The sequence below is a fragment of the Thalassophryne amazonica genome, chromosome 11 (assembly GCF_902500255.1).
Source record: "Thalassophryne amazonica chromosome 11, fThaAma1.1, whole genome shotgun sequence".
NCBI classification, from domain to species: domain Eukaryota; kingdom Metazoa; phylum Chordata; class Actinopteri; order Batrachoidiformes; family Batrachoididae; genus Thalassophryne; species Thalassophryne amazonica.
Window position 1 is genome coordinate 16,397,497 of NC_047113.1, and position 21,778 is coordinate 16,419,274.

General features: G+C 41.0%; 1 protein-coding gene across 1 annotated transcript in view; it reads right to left on the reverse strand.

Moving 5' to 3' along the window:
• Nucleotides 1-1,411: 1,411 nt before the first annotated feature.
• LOC117520539 (glutamate receptor 1-like) overlaps nucleotides 1,412-21,778 on the reverse strand; it is a 73,509-nt gene continuing 53,142 nt past the window's right edge. The window contains exons 3-4 of the mRNA XM_034181861.1: nucleotides 5,427-5,528; nucleotides 1,412-1,494 (exon numbers count right to left, since the gene is read on the reverse strand). Coding sequence (XP_034037752.1) covers nucleotides 1,412-1,494; nucleotides 5,427-5,528 — 185 coding nt within the window. The remainder of the gene's footprint in view (nucleotides 1,495-5,426; nucleotides 5,529-21,778) is intronic.

Genomic DNA, 21,778 nt, shown 5'->3' on the forward strand with positions numbered 1-21,778 from the left:
GCAACACATAATTAAGTTTAATTATTTAATTGCTTCCCCAGGGGGGAAAAACAAACTCTAAAGGCACAAAAATAGAAAATGATTTCAAAATAAAACCTGTTTGTGAGGTGCCACACAAATGTGCACCTTTCCATTTTAATGCACGGTATCTTTTCAGTGGTTTGTTTAAGGTATCCTTTGAGTGATGACAGGAGCAGGGAGTTTGCTGTCACATCAAGCAGTAATATACACCACCTCCACAAAGAGGGTGAAAGGTCACTCAATCAACCATGGAACACTTTGAAAGGCGGTAAACACATCGGACAGCAGACATTGCAAGATACACACAATCATCCACCATTCAGCCACCCATGGCTAATAACTGTCAGATGAAGTGTGTAATAGAAACAGAGAGCATGTCGCAGACTCTCTGTTTCCATCCATCTTCCAGATAGCTGCTCAGCCATGTTAATGGAACTGTATTAAAACACTTTGGCCCCTATTCACTCATGTGCACATGCATGTGTACAGCATTTGCTCATGTGTTCAGGAGCACACTCTCATTGCATCCCTCTCAGCGGCCTCTCTCAATAAAACAAGCACTGGGGCCTAATGTACAAAGGGTGAGTACGCACAAAAACATGGCATACGTCTGTCTCCACGCTAACGTTCAGATGTATCAAAAGTGAAATGACCGTGGAAATGTATAGTGCACCACACAAAAAGCATGGGTGGTGTACACATGTTTCTACAGTTATTGATCCACTGGTGACATGTGGAACTGATAATAGTGTGAAACAAGAAGTCATCAGAGTGATGTGCATATTAGACACACACTTATGAACAATTAACACACCCATGTGTTTGCAATTATATGGGTGGATATAAAACCATGCACAAAGTGATGAGGAAAATGGCATTGATAATGGCTGTGTTACCGTTGTAAGAAGACCTGGCAAATGGTGCTATCCAAGGTGAGCGTGTATTCTGGGAATGCAAGGAATTACTTGCAAATGATGACACTTGGCTCATAAGTCAATTGTGATCACCAAGGCCACTGTTACTGGAGTTGCACGCACTATTGTGGCCGGCCCAGAGCACAGTACGGCGAGGAGCCATGGGTTGTCTGTGTCCACACAGGTAATGATCACTCTGGACTTCCTGGCAACAGGGGCATTCCAGTGGGAGCTCACAGATTGGTCAGACTCAGTATTATATTTTTTCTGTGTTCATGTTGACTGATCTGACAGAGGGGGATTCCCAGCTCCAAGAGCCTATTTACATTAATTTGCATATTTAAATAGGGACATGGAAAGGGAGGAGCTTGGTACATCTGCATATGTGCTCAATTCCACATTCAGGGGGATGTACAAATGGAACATGCTTGGATCCACGCGTATGAACACTTTAATATGCCTATGTATTTTTGTGCTTACGCCACTTTCTGGGTTTTAGCATACACCATGTTCCAGTAGGAAATCCATGCAAGTCTTTGTACAGGAGGCCCCTGGTCTCCTGTACAAAGGTGATGGGTGGATGTGGCATGCACAGAGGCCTCTGTAACAGCATGACTCACAGTGCAATCAATCTCCTTTGCACAGGACAGGCGCCCACGGGACCAAAAGGCAGTGTTGCTATGTGGATCTGCTTTAATGCATCCAGACACCGTAAAGTAGGATGGATTTACTGTGAGCTTGTCGGTTCTTGTGGAAACTAATCCATGAACCACTATGTGTTCAGTCATAATGTGACAAAATACAGTAAATACAGTATTGCTGAACAGTGTAAGATGGTCTTACAAAGTGGCTGCAGACCACTGTGATAAATGTTTTCCCTTTTGGGAGTAGATGCAACTGGTCCTGTTGTTATTGGGGGTGCACTGCGCCCTATGCTGCTCACCATGGATTCGGATCCTCTGTGTGTCTATGGGGCCACACCAGGGGCCTCATGTACAAAGCGTGCTTATGCACAAAAACATTGCGTACGTCTGTCTGCACACCAACGTTCAGATGCATCAAACGTGAAATGAAGGTGGAAATGTGCGGCGCGTCACCAAAAAATCCTGGCTGGTGTACACGCATTTCTATGGCTATTGTTCTATTGTGGACATGTAAAGGCGAGTGGTTAGCAAAAAGTTAGCTTCGATAACCGTTAATCCGCTAACTGAAGGTTAACTTTTATAAGATAAACCCCTAAAAAAATTAGCGGGAAGTTACAGCTAAATATGTCATTCAAAGCGCATATTAAACAAATATGTAGGACTGCTTTTTTGCATTTACACAATATCTCTAAAATCAGAAAGGTCTTGTCTCAGAGTGATGCTGAAAAACTAATTCATGCATTTATTTCCTCTAGGCTGGACTATTGTAATTCATTATTATCAGGTTGTCCTAAAAGTTCCCTAAAAAGCCTTCAGTTAATTCAAAATGCTGCAGCTAGAGTACTGACGGGGACTAGAAGGAGAGAGCATATCTCACCCATATTGGCCTCTCTTCATTGGCTTCCTGTTAATTCTAGAATAGAATTTAAAATTCTTCTTCTTACTTATAAGGTTTTGAATAATCAGGTCCCATCTTATCTTAGGGACCTCGTAGTACCATATCACCCCAATAGAGCGGTTCGCTCTCAGACTGCAGGCTTACTTGTAGTTCCTAGGGTTTGTAAGAGTAGAATGGGAGGCAGAGCCTTCAGCTTTCAGGCTCCTCTCCTGTGGAACCAGCTCCCAATTCAGATCAGGGAGACAGACACCCTCTCTACTTTTAAGATTAGGCTTAAAACTTTCCTTTTTGCTAAAGCTTATAGTTAGGGCTGGATCAGGTGACCCTGAACCATCCCTTAGTTATGCTGCTATAGACGTAGACTGCTGGGGGGTTCCCATGATGCACTGTTTCTTTCTCTTTTTGCTCTGTATGCACCACTCTGCATTTAATCATTAGTGATCGATCTCTGCTCCCCTCCACAGCATGTCTTTTTCCTGGTTCTCTCCCTCAGCCCCAACCAGTCCCAGCAGAAGACTGCCCCTCCCTGAGCCTGGTTCTGCTGGAGGTTTCTTCCTGTTAAAAGGGAGTTTTTCCTTCCCACTGTAGCCAAGTGCTTGCTCACAGGGGGTCGTTTTGACCGTTGGGGTTTTACATAATTATTGTATGGCCTTGCCTTACAATATAAAGCGCCTTGGAGCAACTGTTTGTTGTGATTTGGCGCTATATAAAAAAATTGATTGATTGATTGATTGATCTACTGGATGGGAGTGTGAATACCTATTGCCACACATTTGCTTTGCTATATGTGCTGAATCACACTTAACAAACAGAATTTTCAGTTTTCAAATTGCCTTTTTTTACAAATGAAAAAAAAATGACATACTATTTACAAATACAGATTTGTATTATGTGTAAAAACCAACACACACATTACAGTAACTTGTGTGTTGGTTTTTATTTATAAATAAACTGACCAACCACCACTGGTGACAGAAAGCTCATTTTCCCATAAATCCTTTTGGTATGTGTGTCTGTAAATGCTCAAACCTTCAAAATTAGTGTATTACTTTAAAACTCAAACACATTTGTTTAAAATTTTAACCATAAGTCAAAACTGCCTTGCTGTGCATCTGTCCTGCGACACATCTGCAAGACTGTATGGCTGTGAAAATACATGATCTTTTTTTCTTCTCTTCCTTTCTTTCTGGTAGCCAGATCTCCTCTGCTGGCAGAGGACTGAGCTCTGCCTCTCATAGCTGTCTGTCTGCTACATAACACGTAACAGGCAGGAACTAAAATGTATGATTTCAGGCTTTACAAATGTTTTTAACTGTTAAGCTCATGCTAATGCATAAATCAGGGTCTCAGCATCAGCCAAAGACAGGATGGGATGAATCTTCTCTACATTTGCAGGTAGAAGAAAGTGGTCCTCGTAATATCTCTAATGTGGAGGTCAAAGGACAACGTAGGGCAGCCCAGTCTCACTTTTTTTAAATTTTTATTTCGTGCTCCGTGACGAAATGAGTCAAATTTTTGACAGGGTTTTTTTTAACTCACTATTCCTAACCCTACTCCTACCCCTGACCCTAACCTTAACCATAACATAATCTTACTCCTTCCCCCCAACCTAACCATAACAACCCGACCCCCCCACTTCACTTTTAATTTCGTGCAGCCATTATGGAATGAATTACAATGAATTTGTGCTGCCGTGATGAAAATGAGGTGCTCACAATATCACGAACAAATAGATTTGAATCACGACTTGCCGTGAGACCAGGTTGCGTAGGATCAAAAATGACCCCAAGGTTCCTGACTTTGTCAGTGTAATGTATGACACACGAGCCTAGGCTCAGCGTGAGCTGGTCACATTGATGTTGATGTCTCACTGGACCAAGAACCATCGTTTCAGTCTTATCAGAGTTTAAAAGCAGGAATCATGAGCACCTTCTCCTCGTATTTTCCCTTCTAATCATGTTTGTTGGTGTCCTTGTTGTCACTATAGAAATAGCTTTTTTAATTATTTGTCACTGTTTCTGTCACTCCTTGTTGATAATATAATAATAAATAATAATAATAATAATACTTATGGGTTTTTGAAAATACAACAGACTTCCCTGCTATGTCACAAATCTTTCTGCTATTTTCAAACAGGAAGCCTGAAACAAGACCAGTTTTTGTTTCTCTCTCTTAAGATTTTTGACACCATCCTGATTCTGAGATTTTGTCTGGCAGCCAAAGGTACAGCATGGACTCTTGACTCGTTACCTACTAGGCTGGTTAAGAAATTCTGGCCATCACTCTGAGCTAGAGTACTGATTATTATAAACCTATCGCTCATCAGTGGAAGTATTCCAGCGAGTTTTAAAGCTGCTGTAATAAAACCTCTTCTAAAAATAATTCCAGTATGGATTTTGGGCTGGAGAAATATAGAGTTGTTTGTAACCCTTTTTTTCTCTCAAAACTGCTGGTGGATGCAAAGAAACCTCTTGAGAGAGATAGAGAGAGAGAGAGAGAGAGAGAGAGGAGAGAGAGAGAAGAGAGAGAGAGGAGAGAGAGAGAGAGAGAGAGAGAGAGAGAGAGGTTTTGCATAAAGGAGGTATAGCATGTTTGTAAGAGCATTTCATAAAATGCAGCCTCATTACCATCAGTGCTCACCAAGGTTGTGTATATGTGACTCAAAGACATCCAGAATTTCCTTCACTCATTTTCTATACCCATTTATTCCAATTAAGGGTCACAGGGAGGGGTGGGGGCTGTCCCAGCAATTGTTGGGCGAGAGGCAAGTATGGAGCGTGAATGTTCTCCCTGTGTTGCATGGGTTCCCTCCAGGTGCTCCAGCTTTCTCCCACCTCCAAAGACGTGCAGGTTAGGTGAACTGGAAACTTTAAATTGACTGCAGGTGTGAGTGAGAATGTGAACGCGTTTGTCTGTGGGTACAACCCCTGGCAAAAATTATGGAATCACCGGAGACGTGCAGTGCACCGCAAAAAGACATGAGCATGTTTACTGTCTTCCTGTCATACAGGCCGATGATAGCATACACACCTTTGGAGAACTGGGAGCAAACTGCCAGAAAGACAAAAGAAAATAAGGAGGAAAGGACAAAATGTTAGTGTGTCATCTTTCCCAGATTGAGAATTATGGATTATTAATTTATGAATAAAAATTGATCACTCCTACACAACTGAAAAACACATAATATTTGTGAAAAATGGCAGGAAATGAAATAATCTTGTCAAAGAGACATTCTGCAACTGCAGGACAACAAACTGCAGTTTTGTGATTAAAAACACAATAAATGAATGGTACCTTCATTCATCAGTTATTGCTCCAAGAAAATACATGCAGATAACAACAACAATGGCAAAACTGTTTAATGATTTGTAGGCACGATTAGCACAAACTAAGTTGAATATTGTTAACCTGTCACTCATGCCTGGCAATGTTGCTACTCCTCTTAAAACTGCCATGATTTGTCCTCTCTTTAATTTAGTTTAAAACCTTTCCTCAAGCCTGGATTGTCGGCTAATTACAGGCCTTTCTCCAATTAAACTGTTCTTTGTCCACTAACAATCTTTTCGAACCATTTTAGTCAGGACTGAGGAATTAACACACTGCAGTAACTGTTCTGAATAAAGGCATAAATGATCTTCTACTCACTGTGGTTGTTGGATCTGACTGCAGCTTCTGATACTAGAGATCTCTACACAGCTGTGGACTTGAAAACAATTTAGTCATTTCTGTTGAGGTTTTTTTCTTGGTTTTCTTAATATTTATCCAATTAAGCACAATGGGTCTTGTGTGATAAAAATATTCCCAAATTCTCTGCAGTGAAGTATGGGGTACCTCTCAGTTCTGTTTGAGGTCCTGTGTTATTTTCACAAAAGTTAGCACTTCTTACACAGATACACAATATTCCCCAAATCTCTGCAGTAAAGTATGTGGTACCTCTGGGTTGTTTTAGGTCCTGTGTTATTCTCACAAAAGTTAGCGCTTCTTCCACAGATATTCCAAACTAAGTAATGCAATGACAGTCATGTTGCCATTAAAGCAATAATTTCTGTCACATACAGAATGTAGAGTTTCACCTGGCTTCAGTCCATAAATTGGATGCCATATAATTTCCTATTTGTAAATTCAAAGAGAGTGTGACGACAGTCACTGGTACTGTGAAACATACAGTAGACAACCGTATGACCAGTTAACATTATCACTGAATATATGTGTGATTACTCATAGTGATAAATCAAAATACATCGAGTAATGAGTAAGAACACTTGAGGTAAGCAATCATTACATTTTTTAAGTTGCAGAATATAGCAACAAATTTAACGTATTCCATAAATGGCTGATGCAGAGATTTTGGTTTATGCTTTCAATTAATCTAAAATTGATGACTGTATTGTCTTGTTTTCTGGATTGCCATGCACCTGTATTTGATATCTTGAGGGCCCCTTCACACATAGTGCAAATTTGGTCAATTTGTGCATAAAGTGCATGAAGCAGGAATCATGTGCAAAACATGTAAAATCGTAGCTGCCTCGTAGACCTGTTGCTACAACTATTTGCGCACACCAGTGGCTGAAAGACAGAGTATGCGCTGTGAGAGCCCACTGATCCCTCTCATGGCAGGTGTCAGCCAAATTCCAGGTGACACACACACATCTAACACCACTCATTTGGCACTTAGAAAATGTGTGGCCAATTACACTATTAACGTGATAACAGTCAGCAGACAATCACTGTCAAACTGGCAGTGAAATCTGTCTAAGTGTCCCACGACTGTGAAGTTGCCGAGTGCACATGTGGCATGCCAGAGTGTCAGCAACCCCACAACACGTGTGTTTGTGTTTTGCGCACTCACCCCCGCCCCCCACGTGTACGCGTGGTTTCGCCCCCCCGCAGGTGTGGCATCTCTCATCTGATCACAGACTAACATCTTGGTCAGTGCGCTGGCTGCCCACCGCTGTTGAGACATCTCCAGTTCTGGACATTACAGCTGCAGCACACATCCCGTGCTTTGACAGACACGCTCGTGTGTGTGTGCTTGTGTGGAAATACATCAAAACGGACCATCAGTTCATTAGGACATAACAGCCGATATGAATGTCACATCTGACAGGACACGAGTGTCAGGCATGCCGCAGGACCAGGACAACCTAACAGTGCGACAAATATGCCACTTCCACTCATGTATCAGCAGAAATATGCTGTACCGAATACTGTTTGGTCAGTATTTATTTATTTTTTATTTTTTTTGAAAATATGTTTATCTGCTTGTTGATTTTAGCCATTTCATGCTCCTGTTACAAGACAGTGATTGTAGCACAGTGGCAAAGTTTCCATCTGGTAATCAGAGTGTATGGGTTCAGATCACATGAGTGGCATTTTTTTTTAACCAGGGTTATTTAACCGTGGGGTTCTGTATTGCATCCCTTTTTATGTATTACTTATATCAACCCAGTGATATTCACTAATTATACAGCTGGTTTTTATTTTATTTTCCTCCACATCAACTGGGCGATGTGGTGCACCTCGTCCCACGCAACACAGTGTTCCTGCTCAAAAGACACCATCACACGCACAAACCATCGCACCGGGATCGTGCAAGCCTGCCCGTCGGCGCAGTGTTTCATGGTGCATTCATACAAACTCTACCGCTGTGAGTCACCCTGAGTTGTATGTATGTGTGAAGGGGCCCTCAATTTGTTCACAATGCTCCTGCTGGAGTTCTAATCAACTAGAATATCAATGCTATATAGAATAGAATGCTATCCCTCAGTTCACTGGCTTCTTGTTTATAAGGTCTGGTTTTAAGGTTCTGCTGGAATAATACATATAACTCTGAACAGTCCAGCCACTCCTATCTGATGAAGCTTATATACCTTCCCATATTCTGTGTTCTCACAATGCACAACTATACTTTTTGTTCTGAAGGTAAAAACAGAAACTGCAGGAGCACACACACACACACACACACACACACACACACACACACACACACACACACACACACACACACACACACACACACACACACACACGCTAACATACAGAACATACACACACATACACAATGTGTTCAAATGGCATGATTTTCTTATGTTTCTAACTGAGAAACAAAAGAAAATTATGTTACTTGGACACATTCTCATCACGTGCAACTCATGTACATACTATAAATTACTAGCACGTTGCTTGTGGGGATCCATGGGCTCTAGATTGGGTAGTGTTTATAAAATAGGTAGCTGACATTTTTCAAGGGTTGTAATAAATTAGACAAAGTTTCTATAATGATTTGGAATGGCGTGTGAGTCCAGAATGTAATTATCAATGTCCATTGTTCACTGTTGTTAGCTAATATCCCTTATTTCTTCAAAAATATTTGTCCTATCAACTTCCTGTTTTCATGGCATTCATCCTTGACCCTAAATACATCAGCATACCACACGGTAAATGTCAACTCTCCCCAGTTAGTCCGTGATCAAAGCCATACACATGCACACACGCATCACATGCACAGAGGCCACTTGGCTTTCAATACATAGATCTTTACTTTTTAGTGGATTATGGAAAGGCACGGGAGTGGTCAGATATATTTCTGCCTCTTTCTACTTTTTACAGAAAAGACCCAGCTGGAATCGAGAAAATTTGTAGTGTAGAAGTCAAAGTGTGTTCAGGGTTCTGCTGGACATTGTTTTTGCTTCCTTGTAGGTCAATGCTTTTTGGGAGAAGTCTGAGTGACAAGAAAAGCAAGCTGTGCCAGAACTGGACATACAGGACTAAGCAAACATGGAACATACAGTAGTGTTCAGAATAACAGTAGTGCTATGTGACTAAAAAGATTAATCCAGGTTTGAGTATATTTCTTATTGTTACATGGGAAACAAGGTACCAGTAGATTCTAGATTCTCACAAATCCAACAAGACCAAGCATTCATGATATGCACACTCTTAAGGCTATGAAATTGGGCTATTACTAAAAAAGTAGAAAAAGGGGTGTTCACAATAATAGCATCTGCTGTTGATGCTACAAACTCAAAACTATTATGTTCAAACTGCTTTTTTAGCCTGTGAATCACTAAACTAGTATTTAGTTGTATAACCACAGTTTTTCATGATTTCTTCACATCTGCGAGGCATTAATTTTGTTGGTTTGGAACCAAGATTTTGCTCATTTACTAGTGTGCTTGGGGACATTGTCTTGTTGAAACACCCATTTCATGGGCATGTCCTCTTCAGCATAAGGCAACATGAGCTCTTCAAGTATTTTGACATATCCAAACTGATCCATGATACCTGGTATGTGATATATAGGCCCAACCCATAGTAGGAAACATGCCCATATCATGATGAATGCACCACCATGCTTCACTGTCTTCACTGTGAAAAGTGGCTTAAATTCAGAGTTTGGGGGTTATCTCACAAAGTGTCTGCAGCCCTTGGACCCAAAAAGAACAATTTTACTCTCATCAGTCCACAAAATATTCCTCAATTTCTCTTTAGGCCAGTAGATGTGTTCTTTGGCAAATTGTAACCTCTTCTGCACATGTCTTTTATTTAACAGAGGGACTTTGTGGGGGATTCTTGCAAATAAATTAGCTTCACACAGGCGTCTTCTAACTGTCACAGCACTTACAGGTAACTCCAGACTGTCTTTGATCATCCTGGAGCTGATCAATGGGTGAGCCTTTGCCATTCTGTTTACTTCTATCCATTTTGATGGTTGTTTTCTGTTTTCTTCCACGCGTCTCTCTTTTTTTTTTTTTTTTCCATTTTAAAGCATTGGAGATCGTTGTAGATGAACAGCCTATAATTTTTTGCACCTGCGTATAAGTTTTCCCCTCTCCAATCAACTTTTTAATCAAACTACGCTGTTCTTCTGAACAATGTCTTGAACATCCCATTTTCCTCAGGCTTTCAAAGAGAAAAGCATGTTCAACAGGTGCTGGCTTCATGCTTAAATAGGATTCAAGGATTCAAGGATTCAAAAGAATTTTATTGTCATATACACAAAGGAACATGTTCCCTGCACAATGAAATGTGTTTACTGCATTTAACCCATCCTAATTGCCAGTTATGAGCAGAAGTCGCCTTTAGGCGCCCGGGGACCAGCTCCAGATGTATATCCTGCCTTAGGTCAACAGCAGGGCTGAGCAAACCATGACCGTGTGAATCAGGGACACCTGATTCACACCTGTTTGTTCCACAAAATTGATAGCTTAACAAAAAATAACAAAATAACAGCTTGCACAAGCAAGCTGTTATTTTGTTATTTTGTACACATGCAAGGACATTGTTTTGTGCCCTGTCATTGTCTCTGTTTTAAAAAAATAACTAAACTTGCTTCTAACTTGGTGGAATTATTTGAGGATCAGTAAAGAACAAACTGATTTGTGTTTGAGCAAAATAATTTACAATTCTAATTCACACCCTAGTACAGGGGTATTCAGCTCGTTCCAGAAAGGGCAGAGAAGGTGCAGGATTTCTTTGCAACTACCCACTCGACCAGGTGATTTCACTGATTAACTGATTTCAACTGCTCAAAGTGATGTTACTCAGTGAAATCACCTGGTGGAATGGGTAGTTGCAAAGAAAACCTGCAGCCCCACAGCCCTTTCTGGAATGAGTTGAATACCCCTGCCCTAGTTGGTATTTACTGTGGAATGGCAATTCCAAGGAACTGGTTAAAGATATGCTGATGGTTACTATTAAAAGCTAAAATGAAATCATGTTTCATCTTTCTATTGGCCACATGACATTTGATTTTGGTGACCTTGAAAGGTAAAATTCATAGTTATAACTAGGCTTCGGTATTGAGAACCGGTCCTTTTCGAGAATCATTAAGCAATGATTCGATGCACCGACATCAATAGCCTTTTTGCTTAACGATTCCCTTATCGGTCCTTCAGAGCGGCCGTTGTTTTTGAGAGTGTTTGTCAGGAAAATGAACATTTCTCTACATTGACTGCAGACAATGCAGTGCAATGCATTGACTCTGGCCATTCTGCAGTGACTCTGTAATCAAACACTTGTGCAGCGTGGCTTTGCTTTGAACGTTGAACCAACGAAGCAGTGCTCTGATCCACTGCTTCGTTGGTTCACTGCTTCGATGCTTTTCAGAAGCAGTAAGTCCGCTTCTTAACCCCGCTCAAAGCCATTTAAAGATGTCAATCATGAGTCACTTTTGTTCGGATTAAGTCACTAACTGGGACTCTTGTCTTGTTGCAGGCATGAAACGAGAATCGTCCTCCATTCTATTTGTACCACTCCAAACACTGCGCTGCTCTTTGCCGAGTCAAGTTACAGTCCGGTCGGAATTAATAACTTCAAAGCGAATTACTGTTTTAAATCAAATGGCACCTCTTTCCAAACGTTGTAATACAAACATCTTTTGTGGTAGTTGTGGACGAGGCTCTGATGGTAAAACTGCCACTGAATATGTTTAGGACTTTATTTACACGAATTACAAAGAAATACAAACAGTATGGCACTCTATGGTAAATCTGCATGGAGTAGACAGTTCTCAAAAACTAAGTGACTGTGCAAGAAGTAGAAGAGTGAGGAAAGCCACCAAGACACCCAGACAACCCAGAAGAAGTTATAGGCTTACGTGGCTGTGATTGGAGAAATTATGCACAGTGCAAGCTTTGCATTTTGTATTACCAGTTATTCATCTTCATGATGAAGTGGTATAGAGGAGGATTTTCTTAAAACGAAGACCTGAAAGATTAGCTACAATTTGCCAGAAGGTACATCTGAGATGCAAGCCTGGATTTGATCTGTTTTGGTGAAAGAAAATCCTTCTCTGCTTTACTCCACTATGAAGCTAAGAGTAGTGATCCAGTCATGAGAAAAAAATCTCATTATTATGATATCAGGATGTCAAAATTATGAGAAAAGATCTCGTAAGATTGAGATCAGGAAAGGTGCCACTTTGACCACTGCTTCACTCAGAACCACATACTGTATATACATGAAGAAAATGTCTTCATGCAGTTCCATTGTTTCCAATCCCTCAGTAAAGTCAAGCATGAGAATTCCCAAGTCAGAATCGATTTCTGTCTCACTAGTTGGGAAATTGACCATAATGCACGTGAAACAGATTAACTTAATGCACAAGGACTTAAATTCTGCGAGTGAGTTTCTTCAGTGCACATTGATCGAATAATTTGTTTATTTAATATTGTTAATATTGTTTATTTAGGATCTGCTCCTTTCTCTGTCCTTGAACAAGGTTGCGTCTGTACATCTGGACTTGGTCTCCTGGGCACCGAACTGTGGACGCCCCACTGCTCCTAGTGGTTGGATTGTGCTCAAACTGTAACTAGGATGGGTTAAATGCAGAGGACTAATTTCACTGTATGTATGTATATATGTACAATGACAATAAAGGCTATATTTTATTCTAATTGCTGACTACGGCAAAGGAACGTGAATGCCACTAAGAGGCGGGTGTGAGACTTACACCAAATGCGTGAGAGTTGGCAGTTCTGATATTGTCTAAAATAAGGCAACATTATTAGCCATTTACAAGTTCTTAGGACAAATTTGAATTGTGAGCTGGCAAAGACTGTGGACTAAAAGTCTGTGTATTACTCTTTGTAGCCTTTGTAGGAGGTAAAGGTGTTGAACATGTGGGTGGGTAGGGAGAGTTCCCATGGGATAAAAAAAGCTTTTTAACCTACCATCCCTGGTTCTCAAGACCAAGCACCTAAGTGGCTCTACTCTACTCTTTTCTACTCTCCTATTTTACTCTTCCCTTTTAGATATTTAGATATACCTTTGTATACTGGCATAGTTCCACCTTAGAATTGGAAATAATATAAGATATACAGTAGTGTTCAGAATAATAGTAGTGCTATGTGACTAAAAAGATTAATCCAGGTTTTGAGTATATTTCTACCCTCAGATGCATCATCAGAAACCATTTTATTGGTTTTACAAAAAAAAAAAAAGATTTAGAAGGTTAAAGCAACAATGGTCATGTTATCCACATCGTCACAACCCATGTGCCTGTCCGCAGTGAGAGGTGGAGGACGTGAAGGCATATTCAGAGTACAGAGGTTAATCAATGCATCCCCAGGGCTTCATTGACATTTTCCTGGCAGCAGGAGGCAGCTTCCATCTCTCATTTGCCTTTCTTTCTATTCTCTCATTGTTTGTCTGTCATTTTAAATTCTGTCACATCCTCTCAGATCTTAAATAGATCGTTTATACTCCCAGTCTACTCTTTTGGAAGGTGAAACCTCTTCATGTAGTCCACATAGCGTGCCGTCTGTGCCGGCGGCTCTGGTCTGGTTTACTTTGTGCCGTGGCGATGGGCGGGCCTTACTTATCTCTGTATTTGCCAAACAGATTGAAGTCGCTGCCTGTCGCCACGGGCCGGCCAGCTCACAGACAGGATGGCTCACGCCAAAATGGCCTAACCCGTCACAGACCTGCACTCTCCAGCCAGCCTGCATTTGTGTGTGTGTGTCTGACAGAGAAAGGATATGCACATACACACATACACTCACACAAATGCAGCCTGTAGTGCTCCGTAGGCCTGTATGGTGACTCACCCTACTTAAAGCAAACCCTGAAACAGACATTTTGCGCCTCTCCACACTGACTGACTCAGTAACAGAACTATCGTTCCATCATGCTCTGCAAACACTCTTGCACACTCTCTCCACAAGTGCACATCATATATTAACGTATAATTTTACCGGCCTGACTCCACCACTAGCCTACATAGGTAACGAGAGCTTGTTTGACTTTTTGTTCAGCATCCAATTACTCTGGCCTACAGAAGGCTTCTGTGTTTCATTGAATATGACTCATTCCTCATACCTACAATGTGCCTGCATGACAGAACCAACAATGACCAAAAAAAAAAAAAAAAGCATAGCCACGTGTCACAATTTTCCAATTGCAGCAGCCATGTCCTTGTCCAGAGCAACATGGGCACGACACAGTCGGCATTCTCAGGTCTTGTTAGGGTAATGGTACAGATGAGCAGCATATTGTGTGCATGCGAGCGTGAGCCACCGCTGCTCCACATGTGCAGTGACATCAGCGGCATGGTTCCGAGACCCGAAGTGATCTCGAAGACCCCGCCAACACCTGTCGGCGGTAATCTGCATCTCCTTGCTGCAGTTTCATCTTGTGTGACGGCAGGACTGAGGTTGCTAGGACAACCGTCTGTTTCTCTGGCAGGGATTACAGCTGGCCAAAGCTGCTAAAAGACGTTTGGATGATGGAGCGAGAATTGTGTTTGGATATTTTGTCATAATTACTTTGCAGTTATCCCCTTCAAGGAATTAGTGATTCGACAAATCCATGTTAGTTTTGCAAAAATTCACCTTTCCAGATTTGAAACCGCAATTAATTTCACATCGCTATGCCATATTTACATTAGCACTCAAAATCAAATGCATTTTGTTGTCAAATCAACAGAATTCCTCATCTTATACATACAAATGATCTGTCATCTGTCTTTACATGTAAAGCTTTCATGACAATGTCCTGAGAGTTTTGGGCTGCAGGAAAACAGGGTTAAAAAAAAAAAAACAATTCCTAAAGGGTCTGATCCTGGCACAACAGGCGGACCTGTCAGAAACAACTCATGTCGTAACTGTCTTCGCCGTCCTCTCTTTCCTATGCCCCGCAGCTGTTGCTCTGCTTAGCATGAGCCAAATATCAAATGACAGATGCGTCTGTGTCTGCTGCAAAAACAGGGTGTGTTTGTGACAGTTGCTGCTGCATCTGAAGTTGTGGAGGCTGCAGGCAACTCTGCACCCTCCATAAATGAAGCTTTGCTGCCCAATCCATCGTCAACACAGTACTGCTGAGATACCGCTGTGCACACATATACTGGTACACTGTAAACTGCATAGACAGATTCTTTGTTCATCACAACAGAAATTCTGCAAAACCTAAATTAAACATTGTAGTAATGATGCATTACAGACTTTTCAATTTCATCTAGCAATGAGGATTCAGACTGCAACCAAACTGCACTGCTTCCTTTCCACATGTGCACCCATGCACGTGCTCACAGTAATGGGTGAATGAACATTCTGCCTTTGCTGACACAGAGAGGAGACACTGAAGATACCTGTGGTGACAAAGCTGGCTGAGTTCGACGACATATCACATAACAACTATCACAACAGAGCCACAAAAGCTCATCTACAGGAGCAGATTGAACGGACTCTAAATGTTGCTGTGAGTGTTAGCTATGTAATGAGCTCATAGAACCAATAAAATGCTGTGCCAGTGCTTATCTGCAGGAAAATAAAAGTGCTATACCAACAAATGGCCTTATGCTGTTACACTGATTGTGAACTTTTGAGGACTAAGATACGTTGTAATAGGTGACTGATTAGCTACTACCAACTGATGACATGAGCAGGCAAGGTAATACTGAACTGATGAAAGCAAAAAAATCATGTATTATTCTGAAGTCGTGTTTCAGTGATGTTAATGTGTCGTCCAATAGGATAAAGGTCAAGTCTGGGTCATTTTTGATACCCAAAAGCAAACAAAGATCTTTGCATTTTTTTTCTCCACAAGCATTCTGCACATGAGTTCTGGTCTTTGCATTCACTTTCCTGTGAACCAGATATGTTAAAATCATTGATCTAAAATTTTTCACAAGCAAAGCAGGGTTTAGGAAATTTTGCTGTGTGCACACCGTCATCAGCAAGCAGAGGAGCCTCTTCAGCCACAGACTGCTCCTTCCCAAGTGCAGGACTAACAGACTGAAAAAATCCTTTGTCCCTCAGACCATCAGACTGTACAACTCCTCACTCGGGGGGAGGAGGAGGATGGGAAGGAGAGGAACAATTGTAGCGAGCAGTATTTTCTGGAATGTTTATTTGTGTATTTATACTTATATTTGCAAATTGTTTTTTACTTTCAATTTTGACACTGTGTGCTTCGTACATTGCAGTGCTGCTGGAACCTCAATTTCCCTGAGGGAGTCTTCCCAAGGGATTAACAAAGTTCTATCTAATCTAATCTAATCAGAGTGGAAAAGACAGGTTAAACAGGGTATATTATAATAAAGTATAATAGTATGTAAATAGGCATTAAGAAGTGATTAATAAATATAAAAAATTCATGATAATAATAATAATATCCTTTATTTGTCATTGTGTTGCATGTATGTACAATTTGTTGCATGTACGAGGTCTGTTAGAAAAGTATCTGACATTATTTTTTTCAAAAACCATATGGATTGAATCACGTGTGATTACATCAGACATGCTTGACCCTCGTGGGCATGCAAGAGTTTTTTCACGCCTGTCGGTTACGTCATTCGCCTGTGGGCAGTCTTTGAGTGAGGAGTCGCCCACCCTCTCGTCGTTTTTTCATTGTTTAGGAATGGCTCAGAGACTGCTGCTTTGTTTGATAAATTTTTTTCAAAAAGTGTAAGGCACAACTGAGTGGACAGCATTTGATAAATTCAGCTGGTTTTGCGGTAAAAATTTTAACGGCTGATGAGAGATTTTGGTCTGGTAGTGTCGCTTTAAGGACAGCCCACGGCCCCTGATGGCGATGTGCGCATCGAGGCGGCAGCGTCTCGCCATTTCAAGTTGAAAACTTCCACATTTCAGGCTCTGTTGACCCAGTAAGTCGTCAGAGAACAGAGAACTTTCAGAAGAAGTCGGCATGAGGAGTTTATTCGGACATTCCATTGTTAATGGACATTTTGTAATGAAAGAACGTGCGGGCAGAGTCGCATGTCGGGCCGGACCCGACCGCGGGGGGGTTGCGACAGGAAAAAACACCTCCGTTGGAAACCTTAACGGACAAGTTGGAATATGCCCAAGCTGTTAAACAATTTCTCAGTTACTCACTTGTTGAAAGCCATCAAAAGCCGCCTGAATTTACAAATGGTTTTCAACAAGGAGGGTGTTTTTTCCTGTCGCGGCGCAGACAGATTCGCCGAGTTTCACGGAAATGACTGGGCGAATTTGCGCGCACGTCTTTCATTATAAAATGTCCTTAAACAGTGGAATGTCCGCATAAAGTCCTCATGCCGGCCTCTTCTGAATCTTCTCTGTTCTCTCACGACGTCCTGGGTGAATTAAGCCTTAAATTAGGATGTTTCAGGTCGAAACAGGCTGACGACGGTGCCTGGAAGCGCTGCGCGACGTCCTGCTCCATGGAAGTCCTTACAGCGACAGAAACACCCCATAATCTCTCATCAGCCGTTAAACTTTTCACCGAAAACCAGCTAAATTTCTCGAATAGTGTCCACTCGGATATCCCTCGCAGGTCCAGAAAAAATTTTGATAAAGCAACGCGCGCCGTCTCGAGCAGAGTGTGAAACAAAGGAATTCAGCCAAGAGGGCTGAACCACATCTCACTCAAGGCTGCCACAGGGAAATGACGTCACCGACATGCGTGAAAAAACCCACGCATGCGCACAAAGGATCAAGCATGATTGGTGTAATCGCCGTCATTCAAATCCATATAATTAAAAAAAAATAAAAGTGTCGGTTTCTTATCTAATAGACCTCGTATGTTTGTCCTTTGCATTTAACCCGTTTAATTACAGTTAGACACAATCCAACCACTAGGAGCATTGGGCAGCTGTAGTCAGCACCTGTGGACCACTCCAGATGTAGAGATGCTGCCTTGGTCAAGGGCAGACAAAGGATCAGACCCTAATTAAGCAGTTTTCGATTGTGATGTATCATGATTATCTTTTTTAAAATTAGAATGAATAAAATAGGTTGTAAAATACTTAATCTTGATGCTATTAGTGCCATTGTGGCCGAGTGTTTGCAATAGTCCAGTAATATAAGGAATTTTTTGGCCAAGGTCAGAAAAAAATTAGTAGAAAGCTGAAAATTGCTGGATGCAATCCTTTAACCATCCTAAACAACTTACAACCCCAATTCCAATGAAGTTGGGATGTTGTGTAAAATGTAAATAAAAACAGAATATGATTTGCAAATCCTATTCAACCTAAATTTAACTGAATACACCACAACACAAGATACCTAATGTTCAAACTGATAAACTTATTGTTTTTGTGCAAATATTTGCTCATTTTGAAAGGGACGCCTGCAACACATTTCAAAAAAACTTGGGACAGGGCAACAAAAGACTGGGAAAGTTGATGAATACTCAAAGAACACCTGTTTGGAAACAAGTGAGTGTCATGATTGGGTATTAAAGGAGCATCCCCAAAAGGCTCAGCCATTCACAAGCAAAGATGGGTGAAGATCACCACTTTCAATTCAATTCAATTCATTCAGTTTTATTTATATAGCGCCAAATCACAACAAACAGTTTGTCCCAAGGCGCTTTATATTGTAAGTCAAGGCCATACAATAATTACATAAAACCCCAACGGTCAAACGACCCCCTGTGAGCAAGCATTTGGCGACAGTGGGAAAGAAAAAACTCCCTTTAACAGGAAGAAACCTCCAGCAGAACCAAGCTCAGGGAGGGGCAGTCTTCTACTGGGACTGGTTGGGGCTGAGGGAGAGAACCAGGAAAAAGACATGCTGTGGAGGGATCAATCACTAATGATTAAATGCAGAGTGGTGCATACAGAGGAAAAAGAGAAAGAAACACTCAGTGCATCATGGGAACCCCAGGGCAGTCTAAGTCTATAGCAGCATAACTAAGGGCTGGATCAGGTCACCTGATCCAGCCCTAACTATAAGCTTTAGCAAAAAGGAAAGTTTTAAGCCTAATCTTAAAAGTAGAGAGGGTGTCTGTCTCCCTGATCTGAATTGGGAGCTGGTTCCACAGGAGAGGAGCCTGAAAGCTGAAGGCTCTGCCTCCCATTCTACTCTTACAAACCCATAGGAACTACAAGTAAGCCTACAGTCTGAGAGCGAAGCGCTCTATTGGGGTGATATGGTACTATGAGGTCCCTAAGATAGATGGGACCTGATTATTCAAAACCTTATAATTAAGAAGAAAGAATTTTAAATTCTATTCTAGAATTAACAGGAAGCCAATGAAGAGAGGCCAGTATGGGTGAGATGCTCCTCTCCTTCTAGTCCCCGTTAGTACTCTAGCTGCAGCATTTTGAATTAACTGAAGGCTTTTCAGGGAACTTTTAGGACAACCTGATAATAATGAATTACATAGTCCAGCCTAGAGGAAATAAATGCATGATTAGTTTTTCAGCATCACTCTGAGACAAGACCTTTCTAATTTTAGAGATATTGCGTAAATGCAAAAAAGCAGTCCTACATATTTGTTTAATATGCGCTTTGAATGACATATCCTGATCAAAAATGACTCCAAGATTTCTCACAATATTACTAGAGGTCAGGGTAATGCCATCCAGAGTAAGGATCTGGTTAGACACCATGTTTCTAAAATTGTGGGGCCAAGTACAATAACTTCAGTTTTATCTGAGTTTAAAAGCAGGAAATTAGAGGTCATCCATGTCTTTATGTCTGTAAGACAATCCTGCAGTTTAGCTAATTGGTGTGTGTCTCTGGCTTCATGGATAGATAAGCTGGGTATCATCTGCGTAACAATGAAAATTTAAGCAATGCCGTCTAATAATACTGCCTAAGGGAAGCATGTTATAAAGTGGAATAAAATTGGTCCTAGCACAGAACCTTGTGGAACTCCATAATTAACCTTAGTCTGTGAAGAAGATTCCCCATTTACATAACAAATTGTAATCTATTAGATAAATATGATCAAACCAAGCAGCGCAGTGCCTTTAATACCTATGGCATGCTCTAATCTCTGTAATACAATTTATGTCAACAGTTCAAAAGCAGCACTGAGGTCTAACAGAACAAGCACAGAGATGATTCCACTGTCTGAGGCCATAAGAAGATCATTTGTAACCTTCACTAATGCTGTTTCTGTACTATGATGAATTCTAAAACCTGACTGAAACTATTCAAATAGACCAGTCCTCTGCAGATGATCAGTTAGCTGTTTACAACTACCCTTCAAGAATTTTTGAGAGAAAAGGAAGGTTGGAGATTGGCCTATAATTAGCTAAGATAGCTGGGTCAAGTGATGGCTTTTTAAGTAATGGTTTAATTACTGCCACCTTAAACGCCTGTGGTACATAGCCAACTAATAAAGATAGATTGATCATATTTAAGATTGAAGCATTAAATATGGTAGGGCTTCCTTGAGGCAGCCTGGTAGGAATGGGGTCTAATAGACATGTTATGGTTTGGATGAAGTAACTAATGAAAATAATCAGACAGAACAATCGGAGAGAAAGAGCTAACCAAATACCGGCATCACTGAAAGCAGCCAAAGATAACGATACGTCTTTGGGGATGGTTATGAGTAATTTTTTCTCTAATAGTTAAAATTTTATTAGCAAAGAAAGTCAGGAAGTCATTACTAGTTAAAGTTAAAGGAATACTCGGTTCAATAGAGCTCTGATTCTTTGTCAGCCTGGCTACAGTGCTGAAAGAAACCTGGGGTTGTTCTTATTTTCTTCATTTAGTGATGAGTAGTAAGATGTCCTAGCTTTACAAGGGTTTTTTAATAGAGCAACAGACTCTTTTTCCAGGCTAAGTGAAGATCTTCTAAATTAGTGAGACGCCATTTCCTCTCCAACTTATGGGTTATCTGCTTTAATCTGCGAGTTTGTGAGTTATACCACGGAGTCAGGCACTTCTGATTTAAAGCTCTCTTTTCAGAGGAGCTACAGCATCCAAAGTTGTCTTCAATGAGGACGTAAACTATTGAGGAGATACTCTATCTCACTTACAGAGTTTAGGTAGCTACTCTGTACTGTGTTGGTATATGGCAGTAGAGAACATAAAGAGGAATCATATCCTTAACCTAGGTTATAGCGCTGTCTGAAAGACTTCTAGTGTAATGAACTTATTCCCCACTGCTGGGTAGTCCATCAGAGTAAATGTAAATGTTATTAAGAAATGATCAGACAGAAGGGAGTTTTCAGGGAATACTGTTAAGTCTTCAATTTCCATACCATAAGTCAGAACAAGATCTAAGATATGATTAAAGTGGTGGGTGGACTCATTTACATTTGAGCAAAGCCAATTGAATCTAATACTAGATTAATGCAGTGTTGAGGCTGTCATTCTCAGCATCTGTGTGGATGTTAAAATCGCCCACTATAATTATCTTATCTGAGTTAAGGACTAAGTCAGACAAAAGGTCTGAAAATTCACAGAGAAACTCACAGTACGACCAGGTGGACGATAGATAATAACAAATAAAACTGGTTTTTGGGACTTCCAATTTGGATGGACAAGACTAAGAGTCAAGCTTTTCAAATGAATTAAAGCTCTGTCTGGGTTTTGAGTAATTAATAACTGGAATGGAAGATTGCTGCTAATCCTCCG